We start from the raw sequence: 19,774 nt of genomic DNA on the forward strand, positions 1-19,774 counted from the left end.
ACTTTGCTGTGTGCAAATTGGCTGCCACAGTTGCCCACACTTCAAAGTGCTGTAGAAATAGAAGTTCTTTCTGATTTTCCTCTTAATGATGAAGTTGTGCAGTTGAATCTTGATTCAAGATTAACATAAGCAGATAAAATAAATGACAAGATGAACATGAACACATATACCCCAATATTTCATCAGAGAGGGTTGATGAGGGCAATATGGTTGATGTGGTGTACATGGATTTCCAAAAAGCGTTCCACAAAGTGCCAGCAAAGTTGAAGCCCATAAAATAAAAGGAACTGTGGTAGAATTGGCTCAGTGACAGGAAACAGAGAGTAGTGGTGAACGGTTGTTTTTCAGACTGGAGGAAGGTATACAGTGGTGTTGCCCAAGGGTCGATTCTAGGCCAACTACTTTTATTGATATATATTAATGATTTGGGTGTGGGTGTACAGGGCACAATTTCAAAATTTGCAGATGACACAAAACTTGGAAGTATAGTGAACAGTGACCATAGTGATAGATTTCAAGAGAACATAGACAGGCTGGTGGAATGGGCAGACACATGGCAGATGAAATTTAACACAGAAAAGTGCGAAGTGATGCATTTTGATACAAAGAATGAGAGGAAATCTAAACTAAAGGGTACAATCCTAAAGGGGGTGCTTTAACAGAGTGACCTAGGGGTATATGTGCACAAATTGTTGATGGTGGCAGGACAGATTGAGAAAGCGGTGAAAAATGCTTACGGGATCCTGGGCTTCATGAATAGAGATATTGAGGAATAGAGAACAAAAGTGTGCAAATTATGAAGAACCTGTTCGGCCTCAACTGGAGTAGTGTGTCCAATTCTGGGCACCGTGCTTTAGGAAGGATGTAAAGGCCTTAGAGAGGGTGCAGAAAAGATTTACGAGAATGATTTCAGGGATAAGGGACTTCAGTTATGTGGAGAAGCTGGGGTTGTTCTCCTTAGAGCAGAGAAGATTGAGAGTAGATTTGATAGACGTGTTCAAAATCATGAGGGGTCTGGACAGAGTAGAGAAACTGTTCCCATTGGCAGAAGGGTCGAGAACCAGAGGAAACAGATTTAAGGTGATTGGCAAAAGAACCAAAGGTGACATAAGAAAAAAACTTTTTAACGCCTGAAGGGGAGGTGGAGGCAGACTCAATCGTGGCTTTCAAAAGGGAGTTGGATTAAGTACCTGAAAGAAAAAAATTGCAGGGCTACGGGGAAAGGGAGCGGGAGTGGGACTAGCTGAGGTGCTCTTGCTGAGAGAGCCAGCACAGGTTCGACGGCCTTCTTCTGTGATTCTATACTGGAGAGTGATGGGGTGAATCATAGAATAGTACAGCACAGGAGATCATTCGGCTCGAGTCTGTGCCGGCTCTTGCGAAGAGCAACCACGTTTGTCCCACTCTTTCCCCATATTTCTGCTATTTATCTTCTAATATTTATCCAATTCCCTATTATTGAATCTGTATCCACCACCCTATCAGGCAGTGCATTCCAAATCCTAACCACTCGTCGCGTAAAGAAGCTTTGCCTCAAGTCGCCTCTAAACATGAACTTTTTTAAATTAATACTGAGTGATGGGTTTCAGAATGCTGACTCTAAAACAGCACCAACTCACTTACACACTGACATTTGTATCCTGAAAACAAAGCTGTGTTAAGAAAATGGAATATAGGAGAGGACTTAGTGGTAATAACAGTCTGGGTCACATTTGCTATTTAATTCTGCTGATGGTCAATTTAAGAAGTGGATGCAATCCTGTAGCAATCTGAAAAGCAATTTGTGATGTTATGAGAAACCAATCTGTGTGGATAATATTGCACGTAACATTTAGAGGGTGAACATTAGACGGTGCTGCTTCTCACGAGCTTTGAAATATAACTATGCCACTGAGGTGTCAGGTACATGATAGATCACTTCAGCTTGAATCATGCGAGAGGTGATGGGACTGAAACAGAACTACTTTCACTGAACTGATCCACAACGTCTCGCACTTAAGTGTTATGAAAAAGGTGAGAAACATCCTTTATTGTCTATAGCTTTTGTAAAGAACATCGTAGGTGGAAATGTGGTTCGTAGGGCTCAGGAAACAGCAATAAATTGCCCGAATTTTACTCATGATTTAGAAGGTCATATGATCACAGACTTATTGCTGTTGTGCAAGCCAATCTGCGTACTAAAACAGAACTAAACTGGAGGAAGGAATGCAGGACAACTGACTTTTTCCAGGCAAGTTGCAGGGCACTCAGATGAATTAATGTGTCACACTTTCATTTAAATACTGGATGTACAATGCCACCTGTACAGTATCCCAGTATTAATCTGGAGACTGTAGTCAGCAGAATTACAGTAAAATAGTCATACTAAACATACATTTTTGCAAATGAAGAATGTCAGTTTAATTGCTTTTTATTGTATTTAAATATCACCAAAATCCATCATCCATGTTACATGTGGAATAATCTGCAGTGTGGATACCTACTGCTAACCGTTGACCTGCGTAGTGTAAGAGACTGCACTGAGAATGTTGTTGGTCACAATGGTACATATAGCCCCAATAGGTACTGAGTACAATAAAAAAACAATGTCTTCCACAGGCCAGAGTCATCTGCCAGCCAGGGGTCTGTACTGAAGTTCTCGCTCAAACTGTTCTGCTGTCAGGCTGCCTTCAATAGCCTTACAGCCAGGGTTGAACACAGAGTATGCACTAACTTCTCCTTGCTTCTTGTTGGCTGGGTCACGGGTCCCAATGTAAATCCAATAAAACATTGACAGTACAAAATATGCCAGGCCAAACTCCAGCTCAATGAAGAGGCCAAGCAGCACCAGCCAGAGAAGGACTTTCAGGATAGTCACATTTGTAAAGATGGAATAATCGGATTCAATGGGCTGTGCCACAAATCCATCTTGGAAGCAACTCTGGTCATTTTCTTTCTTTACCTGAAAGAAAAACATTAAAAATAAAATATCTGGAATTTCTAGTTATAAGCTATGATTGGACAGAGATTAGAGTGAATTATGCTGACCACCCAGTTCCTTTTTTGGTGTAGAAAACTCTCTAACTTCAAATATTTGGTTTTACGTTCGTAGAAATGTACAGCAGAGAAGGAGGCCATTCAGCCCACTGTGTCTGCACCAGACAAAAAAGAGCTATCCAGCCTAGTCCTACTTTCCAGCTCTTGGTCTATAGCCCTGTAGGTTACAGCACTTCAGGCACATATGAAGTACTTTTTAAATGCAACGAGAGTTTCTTCCTCTACCACCCTTTCAGGCAGTGAGTTCCAGACCCCCCCACCACCACCCTCTGGGTGAAAAAAATTCTCCTCAACTCCCTACTAATCCTTTTACCAATTACTTTAAATCAATGCCCCTTCGTTACTGACCTATCTGCCAAGGGAAATAGGTCCTTCCTATCCACTCTATCTAGGACCCTCATAATTTTATACACCTCAATTAAATCTCCCCTTAGCCTCTTCTGTTCCAAAGAACTCGACAAATCACAAGTGTAAGACAAGTATGTGATCAGATTAGCTACAACAACAGTCAGAGTTAGAACAAGAAATTGCAACCAAAATGGATGCCAAATACTGAGACAAGCCAAGCAATGCTATGTTACTGTTTCTGAGCAAAATAACTAAGTCAACTTGGCACCAGAATCAACTGAAAAGGTGGTGGAAGCAGATTCAGCAATAACTTTCAAAAGGGAATGGGATAATACTTGAAAAGTATAACTGCAGGGCTATGTGGAAAGAGCAGGGGAATGGGACCATATGGATAATTCTTTCAAAATTGCCGGCACAGGCACGATGGGCCGAATGGCCTCCTTCTGTGTTTTAAAGTTCTATGAACTACCTCAGCCTGATTCTGGACTGAGTCTTCAGTCACTTACTTCCAACCATGTGCAGTCTGTTATATATGTAAACCTGTAAATACCTTGTTTAACCACCAGAGGGCTCATCCCCTGGAGTCCCATGGGATCCCACAATCCCTTGGGAGCACTGGTACTTAAGGAGGCCTCACAGGCTGGAGAGACCGTAATAAGACTACGGTCACACTTTACTTTGAACTCACAGTATCTGGTCAGCCGCTTTATTCATACACTACAACTGGCAACGAGATACAGACGACAAACCTCACTGCAATGATGCAGAGAACAGTGGGCATCCTGGAGAAATTTTCGGAGATGATTGGGAAATCTTCGTGGAGCGACTCGACCAATACTTCGTGGCCAACGAGCTGGAAGGAGAAGCGAACGCTGCCAAACGAAGGGCAATCCTCCTCACCGTTTGTGGGGCACCAACGTATGGCCTCATGAAAAATCTGCTTGCTCCAGCGAAACCCACAGAGAAATCGTATGATGATTTGTGCACACTGGTCTGGGAGCATCTTAACCCGAAGTGTTCTGATGACGAGGTACCGGTTCTACACGTGCAAGAGGTCTGAAGGCCAGGAAGTGGCGAGCTATGTCACCGAGCTAAGACGCCTTGCAGGACATTGCGAATTTGAAGGACATTTGGAGCACATGCTCAGGGACTTCTTTGTACTTGGCATTGGCCATGAAGTAATACTTCGAAAACTCTTGACTTTAGAGACCCCAACCTTGAGTAAAGCCATAGTGATAGCCCAGGCGTTCATCGCCACCAGTGACAATACCAAGCAAATCTCTTAGCACACGAGTGCTGCTACAAGTACTGTGAAAAAAGTAATGTTCTTTTCGAATCGTAACGTACAGAGCAGGCCTCACATGCCTGCAGTTGCACGTCCGTAGATGTCTCAGAGTCCACCATCAAGGGTAATGAATGCTAGGCCATTAACACCTTGTTGGCACTGCGAGGGTGATCATCATTTCCATTCATGCTGCTTCAAAGGATACGTTTGCAAGGGCTGCGGAACAATGAGACATCTCCAACATATGTGCAGGCGAGCTGCAAACCCTGCAAACCACCATGTTGCAGAGGAGGACAGATCCACGGCGGATCACGACAAACCGGAGCCTCAGACCGAGGCAGAGGTCTATGGGGTGCACACATTTACCACAAAGTGTCCCCCGATAATGCTGAAGGTTGAATTAAATGGACTCCCGGTGTCAATGGAGCTGGACACGGGCGCGAGCCAATCCATTATGAGCAAAAAGACTTTCGATAAATTGTGATGCAGCAAGGCCTCATGGCGAGTCCTGACTCCCATTCGCACTAAACTAAAAACTTATACAAAGGAACTGATTCCCATAATCGGCAGTGCTACCGTAAAGGTCTCCTACAATGGAGTGGTGCACAAGTTACTATTCTGGGTGGTACTGGGCGATGGCCCCACGCTGCTCAGCAGGAGCTGGCTGGGAAAGATACACTGGAACTGGGACGACGTCCGAGCGCTCTCGCCTGTCTATGACACTTTGTGTGCCCAGGTCCTAAACAAGTCGCCCTCGCTGTTTGAACCAGGCATCGGGAAGTTCCAAGGAGCAAAAGTGCAGACCCACCTAATTCCGGGGGCGTGACCCATCCATCACAAGGCGAGAGCAATACTGTACATGATGAGAGAGAGGATGGAGACCGAGCTGGACTAGCTGCAACGAGAGGGCATCATTTCGCCGATCGAATTCAACGAATGGGCCAGTCCAATTGTTTCAGTCCTCAAGGGAGATGGCACTGTCAGAATCTGTGGTGATCACAAAGTAACTATCAATCATTTTTCCCTGCAGGATCAATACCCACTACCAAAGGCTGACGACCTATCTGCGATGCTGGCGGGAGGAAAGACGTTCACAAAGCTGGACTTGACCTCGGCTTACGTGATCCAGGAGCTGGAGGAATCATCGAAGGGTCTCTTCAGTTACAACAGATGCCCGTTTGGGATTCGATCGGCCGCGGCGATATTCCAGAGAAACATGGAAAGCTTAGTGAAGTCGGTATACGCACTGTGGTCTTCCAGGACGATATCTTAGTTACAGGTCGGGACACCGTCAAGCATCTTCAGAACCTGGAGGTTTAGTCGGCTCAATCGCGTGGGGCTCAGGTTAAAACGCTCGAAGTGCGTTTTTCTGGCGCCTGAAGTGGAATTCCTGGGGAGAAGAATCGCGGCGGACGGCATCAGGCCCACCGATTCGAAGATGGAGGCAATGGAGAATGCACCGAGACCACAGAATGTGACGGAGCTGCGTTCGTTCCTATGACTCCTGAACTACTTTGGTAATTTCTTACCAGGTCTCAGCACACTGTTAGAACCACTGCACGCTTTACTGCGTAAAGGAGATGAATGGGTATGGGGTAAAAGCCAAGAAAATGCCTTTGTAAAAGCTAGAAAACTGTTATGCTCAAACAAATTGCTTGTGTTGTATGATCCGTTTGGTACTAGTCGTGTGTGTATTGCAACAAGCTAATGAATCTGGGAAATTGCAACTGGTTGCTTATGCATCCAGAAGTCTGAGAGAGCCTACAGCATGATTCAAAAAGAAGCATTAGAGTGTGTTTATGGGGTAAAGAAAATGCATCAATATCTGTTTGGGCTCAAATTTCAATTGCAAACTGATCATAAGCCACTGATATCCCTCTTTTCAGAAAGCAAGGGGATAAATACGAATGCATCGGCCCGCATCCAGAGATGGGCACTCACGTTGTTCGCGTACAACTACGCCATCCGCCAGAGGCCAGGTACAGAAAATTGTGCCGATGCTCTCAGTAGGCTGCCATTGCCCACCACGGGGGTGGAAATGACACAGCCCGCAGATTTAGTTATGGTAATGGAAGCATTTGAGAGTGAACAATCACCTATTACCGCCCGACAGATTAGAACCTGGACGAGACAGGACCCCTTACTGTCTTTAGTAAAAAAAAACTGTGAGCTTCATGGGAGTTGGTCCAGTGTCCCATTAGAAATGCAGGAAGAAATAAAGCCGTACCAGCGGGAGTAGGGTGTTTCAGGTCAAATTTTCAAATGGACTCATCTACAGGAAACACTTGGACGAAACCAAACTCAGATTCATGGACTATTCAGAGCAACCCACATTAGACCCTACCTTTTTTGACCCCCCAACACACACACCAGTGGCAACCGACACAACGGTTGTCCACGAAGCAGAACCCATCACCCGCAGCAGCCCAGCAGGACTCACCACACCAGGAGGCCCAGCAAGGCCAGCTGCAAAGCAGCCCAGCGAGGACCCAATAAATGACTCACCAAAACGAGCATTTGCACCGAGATGATCAACCAGGGAAAGAAAGGCCCCAGATCGACTCACCTTGTAAATAGTTACACTATTGACTTTAGGGAGGGGGGGGGGTGGTGGGGAAGTGTTGTTATATATGTAAACCTGTAAATATTTTGTTTAACCACCAGAGGGCTCATCCCCTGGAGTCCAAAGGGATCCCACAATCCCTTGGGAGCACTGGTACTTAAGGAGGCCTCACAGGCTGGAGAGGCACTCTGGAGACCTGCAATAAAAGACTAAGGTCACGCTTTACTTTGAGCTCATAGTATCTGGTCAGACTCTTTATTCATACACTACACAGTCCAAGTACAAATCTCTTAAATAACTGAAAAGATCCTGACAAAATGCTGTAACCAGTTGTTTAGCAAGATCGTTGGCACTGTCCAAAAACAATCAGTATGCCATCTTCCTCTTTTTGGATTCTGAGTGCACGTTTGGCAAGCCTAAAGCAGTCCCTGCCAACCCACAGACAACATACTGCAAGAAGCAATACGTCCTTTCCCCACATTACAACAGTGACTACACTTCAAAAGTACTTCATTGGATGTAAAGCTCTTTGGGACATCCGTTGGTCGTGAAAGGTGCTTTCTTTAGGGAAGGAAATCTGCTGTCCTTACCCGGTCTGGCCTATATGCAACTCCAGACTCACAATAATGTGGTTGACTCTTAGCTGCCATCTGAAATGGTCTTGCCACAGATACTGCCTGACCTGCTGAGATTTCCAGCATTGGCAGCAAGCCACTCAGCTGCACTAAACCATTACGAAAAAGTCACTGCGGGAGTACCATCACCACAAGGACTGCAGCAATTCCAGAATGCGCCTCACCACCACCTTCTCAAGGACAATTGGGGATGGCCAATAAATGGCAGTGATGCCCACATCCCATGAATTTTTTTTAAAATCCTAATGAAAGTTAATTAGATAGAAAGGAGGCCTGACCAAAAGCTTACTCAAAGGGACGGGTTTAAAGTGAGTCTTAAAGGACGAGAAGGAGGTGGAGGGGTTCAGGAAGGAAATGCTATCTCTACCCTCGCTTCCTCTCAGCAACCCATTCCATCCAGACCGGGTGACTTGTTAACTTTTGAGTGGCACCAACCTATTTAGCACTTCCTGTCTATCTATTTTTATGCTATCCAATATCTCTACTCCTTCCTCCTCTACTGTGACATTAATTTCATCCTATTTTGTGAAGACAGGTGCAAAATACTCATTCAGAGTACCTTAGTCATGCCCTCTGCCTCCACAAGAGGCCACAATTGGCTGCACCATTCCTTTTGCTATTTATATGTTTGCAAAGGAGTTTTGGGTTCCCTTTTCTCATACTATCTTTGCCCTTCTTGTATCCTTTTTTCAAATTCCCCCTAGGCTCTCTGCATTCTGCATACCTGATATGTCATAAAACCTCGCTTTCTGTTTATTTTAACCTCTATTTCCTTTGTAACCCAGGGAGCTCTGGCTTTGGATGGCCTGTATTTTCTCCTTACGGTAATATGTTTGGTTTGTACCTGAACTATCTCTATCTTCAAGCCCTGCCATTGCTTATTTACAAGAATGATACCAGAAATGTGAGGGTATACCTTTCAGGAAAGGATGAACTGGCTGGGTCTATTTTTTCTTGAAAAAAGAAGGCTGAGGGATGCCCTGATTCTGGTCTTTAAAATTATGAAAGGTTTTGATAGAGTAGATGCAAAGAGAGTGTTTGCACTTGTGGGGAAGAGCAAAACTAGATGCCATCAATATAAGATATTCATCGAGAAATCAAATAGGGAATTCAGAAGAAACTTCTTTACCCAGAGAGTGGTGAGGGAAGTAGTTGAAGCGACTAGCATAGATGTATTTAAGGGGCGGTTATATAAGCATATGATGGAGAAGGGAATAGAAGGTTACGCTGATAGATTTAGATAAGGAAAGACAGGAGGAGGCTCAAGTAGAGCACAAATGCCGGCATGGACTAGTTGGGCCGGATGGCCTCTTTCCGTGCTGTATATCCTATGTATGTAATAATTTACTGTTTTCTAAATGAATCTGTTTCCAGTCCATCTGTGCTAAATCTCTTCTCAAATCATTGAAATTGTCTGCTTCCAGTAAGTATTTTTCCCTTTACATAACTGCTTTAAACCTATTGTGATCACTATTGCCCAGAGGTTCTCCCACACCTACTGTGATCACTATTGCCCAGAGGTTCTCCCACGGAAACACAATACTTCCCTACTTCAATCCCGATAATTAGATCCAGCACTGCTTCCTGCGTCGTTGGGCTGGAAACATACTGAGTAAGCTCTCCTGTACACATTTTAAGAATTCTTTGCCCTCCTTGCCTTTTACTCTGTTCCCCCCCACCCCCAGTCTATATAAGGGTAATTGAAGTCCCCTACTTTTACTGCTCTATTATTTTTTACATTTCTCTGAAATTTGCCTACAGATTTGCTCCTCTATCTCCTTCTCACTAGTTGGGGGTCTTTAGTAAACACCTAGCAATGTAACAGCTCTTTTTCTGTTGACTCTAACCAAGTAGATTCAATCTTTCAATCCTCTAGTATATAGTCCCCTGCCTCTTTTTTCTTCCTTAATCCCTCCTGAATATATTGTAGCCAGGAATGTTTAGCTCCCATTCCTGCTCATGGTTAAGCCAGGTCTCCGTTATAGCTACTATATCATAACCCCATGTTCATCAGATTTATTCGTAGCACTCCTCGCATTAAGACTCGTGCACTCCCACACCAGGCTAGTCGGCTTTCCGCACCTTCTTTAAGGATGTAAATTTTAAATTGGAGGTATTGGGTGAGCGGGAGCCAGGGTAGGTCAGCAGGGGCAGGGGTGCTGGGTGAGTGGGACTAGTGTAGGTCAGCAGGGGCAGGGGTGCTGGGTGAGTGGGACTAGTGTAGGTCAGCAGGGGCAGGGGTGCTGGGTGAGTGGGACTAGTGTAGGTCAGCAAGGGCAGGGGTGCTGGGTGAGTGGAACTAGTGTAGGTCAGCAAGGGCAGGGGTGCTGGGTGAGTGGGACTAGTGTAGGTCAGCAAGGGCAGGGGTGCTGGGTGAGTGGGACTAGTGTAGGTCAGCAAGGGCAGGGGTGCTGGGTGAGTGGGACTAGTGTAGGTCAGCAGGGGCAGGGGTGCTGGGTGAGTGGGACTAGTGTAGGTCAGCAAGGACAGGGGTGCTGGGTGAGTGGGACTAGTGTAGGTCAGCAAGGACAGGGGCGCTGGGTGAGTGGGACTAGTGTAGGTCAGCAAGGGCAGGGGCGCTGGGTGAGCGGGACTAGTGTAGGTCAGCAAGGGCAGGGGCGCTGGGTGAGCGGGACTAGTGTAGGTCAGCAAGGGCAGGGGCGCTGGGTGAGCGGGACTAGTGTAGGTCAGCAAGGGCAGGGGCGCTGGGTGAGCGGGACTAGTGTAGGTCAGCAAGGGCAGGGGTGCTGGGTGAGCGGGACTAGTGTAGGTCAGCAGAGGTGCTGGGTGAGTGGGACTAGTATAGGTCAGCAAGGGCGGGGTGCTGAGTGAGCGGGACTGGTGCAGTATAGGATACAGACGTTTTAGATGAGCTGGAGTTTGCAGTGGGTGCAGGATGGGTGGCCAGCCAGGGAGCATCGGAATAGTCAAGTCTGGCAGTTATTTCAACAATTAACAAATGTGTTCCAACTATCTGTTTTGCCACAAGCCAAACCCTGCTCCATTAGCAGTACAACACCCTTGCAGTTTGTACCTTATGCTGATACTGTTATCCACTTATTACTACCTCAGTACAGTCACATCGCATGCGTGGACCAAATTTATCTTGCATTTACAATTTTAGATTGTAAAAAATGTATTATACATATATATATATGTAAATATTCACACGCACACACACTATTTTGTTTTTAAATCTGGCCACGCATTTCACAAAAAGCTAGACCTCAGTTTCACCCTCATCACTGAACTTGTGGCATAATTTAAAGGACCGGTTTAATAAATGAAATCTTTTTCAAAATTCACATGTAAGCATGGGGCTTACTTTTTATATGCAGTTGCAACAAGGACAGCTGTGTGATAAATTTGATCCTGATAGATTCTGTAAGCTTTGAAAGAGTTGGAAGGAATTCTCCCTTGTGAGAGGCTTATGATTGGATGCTGCAGAGAGTTCCTTTCCGTGTCAGAAACGCTGTTGTCTCAATATTAGATTAAATTGGATGGATGGTATAAATAAGATCTCTCCCTAATGCGGGTTGTGAGCAGTGAAAATGCTTAGTGTTCCTATAGTTGAAAAATCACAAAAGCTTAACAGTATCACTCGGTTTAAAAATGATAGCATAGTGGTTAAGTTACTGGACCAGTAATCCAGAGGCCTGGACTAGTAATCCAGAGACATGAGTTCAAATCCCACCATGGCAGCTAGGGAATTTAAATTCAGTTAATTAAGTAAAATCTGGAATACAAAGTCAGTAATGGTGACCACGTAACTACAGGATGGTTGTTAAAAACCCATCTGGTTCACTAATGTCCTTTAGGGAAGGAAATCTGCCGTCCGTCTGGCCTATCTGACACCAGACCAACAGCAACTGCTCTCTAAAATGACCTAGCAAGCCACTCAGTTGTCCAAACTGCTACGACAAAGTAACTCCCTCCCTAACAGCACTGTGAGAGTACCTTTACCACATGGACAGCACCTTCTCAAGAGCAATTAGGGATGGCAATGCTGGCCTTACCAGTGACGCCACATCCCGTGAATAATTTAAAAAAAAATCCTAATGAAAGTTAATTACACTCAAAAACAACATGAACTGATGACCAGAGTAAGTATTTTCCTATACTCTTCCCTCTTCTATGTGCTACTGGCTGTAATTCATTTAGGATTTAATCTCTGAATTATCCCATTAGCATTATTCTTGGAAATGAAAATCATATTCCAGAGTGGAATGGAGTAGTCTCCAAAACACAACATGTGAGACTGACCCCATCTTCTTCGTGGTGAGAAAGAAGACACTTGATGAAACAGGATGATAAAAAAGTGCTTATCGCACATGAGTCAGCCTGAATTATTTACATCTCACTAACACCGCTTAATGTTCTATCAAGATTTATTCACTTGTTTTAATGATCTCACTGTTTTTATTTGTTCTCTGTCCTTGCCTCTGATGCATCATGGGACAGGTTTCTATCTTAGATATTACATAAATGCAAGTTGTTGTTGTATAACATTTGTTTACCTGATGTTAAACTGTGCAACTGTTAAAAAGAATATTTTACAAGTGCAGACTGCACAATGTTGCAAATTCGTTTTTTGGTCTCCTACCGCTTTCATATATAATTTATGTGTATAACTGATAAATTGCCTATGGTGTTGCTCAGTCCGTTGATGAATATGGTTTTTCTTAATACACAAGATGACAGTAGTGTTTGGAGGGACTTAAACCCTCTCTAGAGCTATCTAGTGGCAAGATCCTGCAACTTGATAGTTGACATAACAAAATGGAATAGAAAATGTTGACGTAGTAATTTACAATGATTATTGACAAGAAAAAGTGTGACTAAGTCAACAGGAAGTAAGGTTTGTTGATGTATAAGGTGTGCATTTTCTAAGATTTTAAGTTATAATGTGTATAGCTTTTGATTATGTACTTTCAGAAGTTACACACACAAATGCAGAGTGGTGCTCAACAGTCCAATAGAATATTCAAGGGAGTTAGATAAGAGCTCAGTGAAGAACCCTGTATACTGATTGCTTGGGTTTGAGGCTGAGGGCACCGTTCTGGTGAGGGGCAGAGGGTCAGCCGGGGGCAGGGTTGGCATGGGGAAGGGGGTCTGCAGTCAGCAGGGGGAGGGGAGAGCAGCAGGGATTATTTGTCCAGGGTGCACAAGGCAAAAACACTTCCATTTATACAGCGCCTTTCACGACCACCGGACATCCCAAAGCGCTTTACGGCCAATGAAGTAATTTTTGAAGCGCAGTCAGTGTGATATTGTGGGAAACACAGCAGGCAATTTGCGCACAGCAAGCTCCAACAAACAGCAGTGTGATAATGATAACCTGTTTTTTTGTTATGTTGATTGAGGGATAGGACACCGAGGACAATATTCCTGCTCCTCAAAATAGTGTCATGGGATCTTTTACGTCCAAAGAGGGCCTCGATTTAACGTCTGATGCGAAGACCTCCGACAGTACAGCACTCCCTCCGCACTGCACTCGAGTGTCAGCCTAGATTTTTCTGCTCAAGTCCTTGGAGTTGGTCTTGAACCCACAACCCTCTGACTCAGAGGCGAGAGTGCGACCCACTGAGCCGCGGCTGACACTATTGACATTGATGAAGTGCTGCATGGTCCACTTGCTTTGCTGACACTTTAATCAGGGGCACAAAGCAGACGGTTCGGGCCAGAGGCGGCTGTGGGGAGCGGGGCCGGGGCCGGGGGGAGGTCAGGGGCACCAGGTCGGGCCTTGGCCAACCCCGGCAGTGACAGGAGGAGGAGGAGGAGGCGGCGGCGGCTCCCCCGCTAACTCTCGGCCTCGCTGCGCTGGGCCTCCGCCGACCCGCGGCCTCGCTCACTCACTCACTCTGTTCCCGGCCGTGTCTCGGGGCCGCTCTCGAACCTCTGCCTCCGCCTCCGCCTCATCTCCCCGGAGCCGCAGCCTGGCCCACACGGCCCTGAAAACCCCGCGGCCGCCGGGCGGCCTTTCCAGCAACGCCTGCCGCGCCCGCCACTCCGCCAACTTCCGCTCCATCCTGCGGGGCGGATGTGTCCCCGATTAAAGTGTCCGCCGACCCTGCGGGGCCGATGTGCCCCTGGTTAAAGAGTGTCCAAAACGCTAACAAAATCACTTTTGAAAGGTTTGATTGAAGGCCCTGAATATCTCGCCAGAAAGGAAGGCAGAGTCAGGCTGTCTCACTCTGGGATAGATGGTAGTGGAGCCCCGCCATCTCCTGGGCTGTGAAACATGACATTAAAACTTTGACAAGGACCACGTCCTGTTTTATGCATCACGCATATTGTAGCTCCTATGTGAGCTTTAAAACGCTCACACTATTAATGTAATCTGTGTTTGCGCAAACAAAATAAATTAACCTTCAAGTAATGTATAATTGAATGATAAACTAAAATATTCCATTTATGTGAGGTCAATCTTAGCAAAGTGTCACAGAACAGTGCCTTGCATTAAATTTAAGGATGCTGCCATGTTTTAAATCTTAGTAGATTATATTAAAAATGTGTCGTGGAAATACTTCCTCCACCCCTGCAAGGTCCTGAAAACATTGCAGATGGCACTAGTGCAGCTCTTTCGGTTAGCTTTTATGCCCTTGTTTATCAGTGCAGCTTCAATAGACCTCATCACCAAATTGCCCATCTCTCTGCTCCTGTGCAAATTGCTCACTTGTTGGGTCATTTGACTGTTCTGTTATCTTTTGCAGAACTGGAGGCCAACCCTGACAATGCAGAAGATTCAGACGAGGATGAGCCTGAAGAGAACATCTTCCACTCCAACCCTCCAGACCAAGAACATGGTGGAGAGGGGGTGGAGCTAGATGAAGCTCCTACTGTTGTACTAACTTTGGAGGAGGTGCCGCTCATGTAGGTGACAGCCCCTTCCGTGACTAGTGGTTTGAGTGTTGGTGGGACATTCCATGGTTTCACACCTTCCGAGGTTGCGGGTCCCAGTGTTGGGGTGCGAGCCATACCCGTGGGGAGGAGGGGAAAGTGAGCTCGACCTCGCTCTCCTGAGGTGCAGGCTCTAACAGATGTGGTTCAGATGATGCCATTGAGTGCGGAGAGCATTGACCTTATCCGATCACTCCTCGATGCCATCAGTGGGGTGAGTGATGAAATAGCGGGACAGTCAGTAGAAGTAACAGCAATGACACGAGAAATGGGAACGAAATCTGGAACCATCAGTGAGGGAATAGTGGCCATGAGGGAGGGAATGTCAGAGGTAGTGCAAACCACGTCACTGATCATGAGGGAGGGAATGTTGCAGGTCGTTGAGATACTGTCAGGACGCATGAGGGACGGCACGTTGGTGTTAGCTGCTGTAATAAGGGACACGCCCAGATCCCGTGTCCATTAACAGAATCAACCGCCACTCCCACTCCAATCCCCACATCAGTCTCTGAAGAGCCCAAAGCTGGGCCCTCCAACTTGCTGCCTGCTGCCGATGCCCCCCACCCTCAAGAGCTGTTAGAAAGAATAAGCTTGGTATCAAGCCCAGAAACACTGCAGGCAGGGATGTTGGAGAATCCAAGACCAAGCGCAGCGGGCGTTCTTAGACTAAGGGAGATGAGAGATGGGTGCAGCCTTTCTTTGCTGCTGTTGTTATTATTATTGTTACTGTTGTAACTGTTTTCCAACTAAAAGTTTTTTGTAAGTTATGTAAATTTACAAGTTTATAAGTGATCTTACAGTAAAGTTTGATACAAGAATAATTTTATTAAAGTTAAGTTAAGTATATTGTAAACTTTTGAATAAAATATATTACATTAAAACTGAATCATGTTTCATTAACACAACACAACATTACGGAAAGCTCCAAACAGCAAACATGTCCATGTAGAATAGTTGTCGCTGAGCCCTCAGGCATCAGTAAAGCGTTCACGGATGAACTGCTGGCGCAAGGCTCGAGCAATCGTTAAAGGAGCACGATGGCCCGCCCTCAGGCACTTGCATGGCTTCCTCATCCTCGTCTTTCATCCTCCTCCTGCTCCTCCTCCTCCTGCTCGTCACCTGCATCTTCCACATCATTATCATCAACCACTCTCACTACAGGTGGGTCTTCCACTACCAGGTGCTGCTGCCCCATGATGGCTAAGTTATGCAGAATGCAGCACACAACAGTGAACTGACCGACAATCTCGGGGAGTACAGCAAGTAGCCTCCGGAATGGTCCAGGCATCGTAAACGCTGTTTCAAGTTGCCAATGGTCCTCTCAATGATGCTGCACGTTGCAATATGCGACATGTTGTATTGATGGTCAGCTTCCGTCCGGGTTACGCTTAGGGGTGTCATGAGCCAGTTGGCGAGGCCGTACCCTTTGTCTCCCAGTAGCCAGCTCTGCCCTTCTGGCTGCTGCTGCTGAAACATGGCAGATATAATACTGTAGCGTAGGATGAACGCATCATGGGTGCTGCTAGGGTACCTTGCATTGACTGACACGATGTGATGCATATCATCACACACAAGCTGCACATTAATGGAGTGGAAGCCTCATCTGTTCCTGTACATCTTGGGATTCTTCAAAAGGTGCTCGCAAGGCGATGTGGGTATAATCAATACAGCCCTGTACTTTTGGGAAGCCAGCAATTCTGGAGAAGCCCATAGTCGTGTCATGGATTGCTTGGGCAGTCATAGGGAACTTTATGAAGTCATTCCTACACGCATACAGTGCAGCCGTGACCTGGTGAAAGGAGACATGTGTTGCATGTTGAGAGATGGCGCACACATCCCCAGTTGTAGCTTGAGATGATCCAGAGGCATAGAATGAAAGTGCAGCTGTAATCTTCACTTCAACTGACAAATCAATCCTCCTGATGCTTCTAGGTTGCAGGTCTTCTTTGACCAACTCACAGATCTCAGTTACAACATCTTTGTGAAACGCAGCCTTCTGACACAGTCTGCGTTATTCAGGTGGAGGTATGAACGCATGTCTCTATATAACTGAGGTGGGTAAGGCCTCCTGCCCAGCACCCTACAGGTTCTGATGTTCCTGATGTAATGAAGTCGAATCAATTATGTCCTACATAGCATCATGATGTAGAAGGCTCGCACAATGTGTGGCATTGTCAGTAGTGCCCCCATACTTAAATTTAACCTTTGAAAGACGCTCAAAACAGCAGGAAAGCAGGTAGCAAAGGTTCACATTTGTATCTCTCCAGGTCTGTATGGATGGACCACATCCAAAGGTCTTGTGACTTCTCCTCTCTCTCTTCCCACCCCACCCCCCTCCCCCCCCTTAATTGGAATCTTGTGACTTCTCTCTCCCTCCCCCTCCCCGGGTTCCAAGCCTTCCGATCGGCACCTCGCTCTCTCTCTCCTCCCCCCCCCCCCACAACAACTTGTTTTGTAGCCGAGCCCCGAGCCGCTGTGTCTGGGCACAGGCCCGATTCTGCCGGCCTTCCTTCAAGATGTCCGGTGGTGGCATGTGAGTGAGTTAAAAAATTAGAGAACTTCTGAAATCCAACAAATTTACACTTCTATGTTGCCATGTATAAGGGCTGGTGCTGTTCCCTGCATTTTTCCTGCAGCTGTCACGCTGCAAAAATCATGTCCGTTGTGCCCCGGAGGGGACGAAATCCGCACTGCGACTCTGGGAGGAGCTCCTCGGCCACGGGGAGAAGACGATTGAGGAGGACTCTCGCGACGACTTTCCCAGTGGTTGATAGCAGGGAGATTCCTCTGTAGTTGCCACAGTCGGACTTGTCCCCTTTTTAAAAGATGGTCACGATCACTGCATCTCTGAGATCTCCCGGCATGCTCTCCTCCCTCCAGATGAGAGAGATGAGATCACGTATTCGCGCCAGTAGTGCCTCTCCGCCATACTTCAGTGCCTCAGCAGGTATTCCATCCGCACCCGTAGCCTTGTTGTTTTTTAGCTGTCTTATGGCCTTTTCTACCTCGTGCAGTGTTGGGGTCTCACTGAGGTGGTGGCGGGTAGCATGCTGCGGAATGGAGTCGAGAACACTCGAGTCAAAGGCAGAGTCTCGGTTGAGGAGATCTTCAAAGTGTTCCTTCCAGCGGGCCCTGACTGCCTCGGTGTCCTTGATGAGTGTTTCCCTGTTCTTGGCCAGGAGTGGGCTGGGGCCTTGGGAGTTTGGTCCATATGTGGCCTTTACTGCGGTGAAGAATCCTTGCACATCATGGCTGTCGGCCAGCTGCTGTATCTCCTGTGCTTTCTCCATCCACCACCTGTTCTTTAGGTCCCGTTTTTTTGTTGGAACTTAGCCTTTAGCCATCTGTAATGTTGCTTTGCTGCTCCCGAGTTGGGTTGCTGGTTAAGGCTCAGAAATGCCCTGTGCTTGTAGTCTATTAGTTCTTAAATCCCCTGATCATTCCCAGCAAACCAGTCCTGGTGTTTCCTGGTTGAGTGACCAAGCAGCTCCTTGCAGACACTGGTTATAGAGGCCTGGAGGGCAGACCAAGCGCTGTGAGCATTCTGCGTCTCTGGGTCATCAAGGCACAGCAGGTTAGTTGTGAGGCGCTGATTGTAAAGGGCTCTCTTAGCTGGGTCCTTAAGTGCCCCAGGGAACAGTGCCAGCCCTTATACATGGCCTTCTTAGGCCTTACAAAGGCCTTTGACACTGTCAACCTCGAGGGTCTATGGAGCGTCCTCCTCCGTTTCGGATGCTCCCAAAAGTACGTCACCATCCTCCACCTGCTCCACGACGACATGCAAGCCACGATCCTCACCAACGGATCCATCACAGACCCAACTCATGTCCGGACCAGGGTCAAGCAGGGCTGCATCATCACCCCAACCCTCTTCTCAATCTTCCTCGCTGCTATGCTCCACCTCACAGTTGATAAGCTCCCCGCTGGAGAGGCTGAACTCCAGGACAAAGTCGACATATTCACCGAGGCGTATGAAAGCATAGGCCTTACGCTAAACATTAGTAAGACAAAGTTCCTACACCAGCCTGTCACAGCCGCACAACACTGCCCCCCAAACATCAAGATCCACGGCCCTGGACAATGTGGACCACTTCCCCAATCTCGGGAGCCTCCTATCAACAAGGGCAGGCATTGATGATGAGATCCAACACCGCCTCCAGTGTGCCAGTGCAGCCTTCGGCCGTCTGAGGAAAAGAGTGTTTGAAGATCAGTCCCTCAAAACTGTCACTAAGCTCATGGTCTACAGGGCCGAGGTAATACCTGCCCTCCTGTATGACTCAGAGACATGGACCGTGTACAGTAGACACCTCAAGTCACTGGAGAAATACCACCAGCGATGTCTCTGCAAGATCCTGCAAATGCCCTGGGAGGACAGACACACCAACATTAGCGTCCTCGTCTAGGCCAACATCCCCAGCATTGAAGCACTGACCACACTTGATCAGCTCCGCTGGGCAGGCCGCATAGTTCACATGCCAGATACGAGACTCCCAAAGCAAGTGCTCTACTCGGAACTCGTCCATAGCAAACGAGCCAAAGGCAGGCAGAGGAAACGTTACAAGGACACCCTCAAAGCCTCCCTGATAAAGTGCGACAACCCCACTGACACCTGGGAGTCCTTGGCCATAGACTGCCCTAAGTGGAGGAAGTACATTCGGGAGGGCACTGAGCTCCTCGAGTATCGTCGCCGAAAGCATGCAGAAATCAAGCGCAGGCAGAGGAAGGAGCATGTGGCAAACCAGGCTCCCTGCCCACCCTTTCCCTCAACGACTATCTGTCCCACCTGTGACAGAGACTGTGGTTCTCGTATTGGACTGTACAGCTACCTAAGAACTCATGGTAAGAGTGGAAGCAAGTCTTCCTCGATTTCGAGGGACTGCCTATTATGATGATGACTTCTATGTTGACAGGTAAAAAAAGGGTGAACTTTATTATTGATTTTGACAGTGTTCTTGACTCCCTCCAAAATCTTTGATTTGAAAACAATGGCGTCTTTCAGCGCAGATT

The 19,774-nt window shown here is 46.8% G+C and overlaps 2 protein-coding genes across 2 annotated transcripts in view; one reads left to right on the top strand and one right to left on the bottom strand.

Moving 5' to 3' along the window:
• Positions 1–2,394: 2,394 nt before the first annotated feature.
• Positions 2,395–13,908, bottom strand: saysd1 (SAYSVFN motif domain containing 1). The gene is made up of 2 exons (XM_070897365.1): positions 13,728–13,908; positions 2,395–2,941 (listed from the first exon to the last, which is right to left on the bottom strand). The coding sequence occupies exons 1-2, from the start codon at positions 13,893–13,895 to the stop codon at positions 2,606–2,608; spliced, it is 504 nt and encodes a 167-aa protein (XP_070753466.1). The 5' UTR covers positions 13,896–13,908; the 3' UTR covers positions 2,395–2,605.
• A 6-nt stretch (positions 13,909–13,914) lies between these two features.
• Positions 13,915–19,774, top strand: part of cd36 (CD36 molecule (CD36 blood group)) — a 50,043-nt gene continuing 44,183 nt past the window's right edge. The window contains exon 1 of the mRNA XM_070897363.1: positions 13,915–14,740. The gene's annotated coding sequence lies outside the window, so the exon portion shown is untranslated. The remainder of the gene's footprint in view (positions 14,741–19,774) is intronic.

Source organism: Pristiophorus japonicus, chromosome 13, assembly GCF_044704955.1.
Source record: "Pristiophorus japonicus isolate sPriJap1 chromosome 13, sPriJap1.hap1, whole genome shotgun sequence".
Lineage (NCBI taxonomy): Eukaryota > Metazoa > Chordata > Chondrichthyes > Pristiophoridae > Pristiophorus > Pristiophorus japonicus.

Bases quoted from the DNA above. Each gene is read 5' to 3' on its own strand.
- saysd1 (XM_070897365.1), bottom strand. From the start codon at position 13,895: ATGGAGCGGAAGTTGGCGGAGTGGCGGGCGCGGCAGGCGTTGCTGGAA. The intron at 2,942-13,727 runs GTGAGTGAGTGA...TTTTTCTTTCAG, and splicing joins GAGACACGGCCGGGAACAGA to GTAAAGAAAGAAAATGACCA.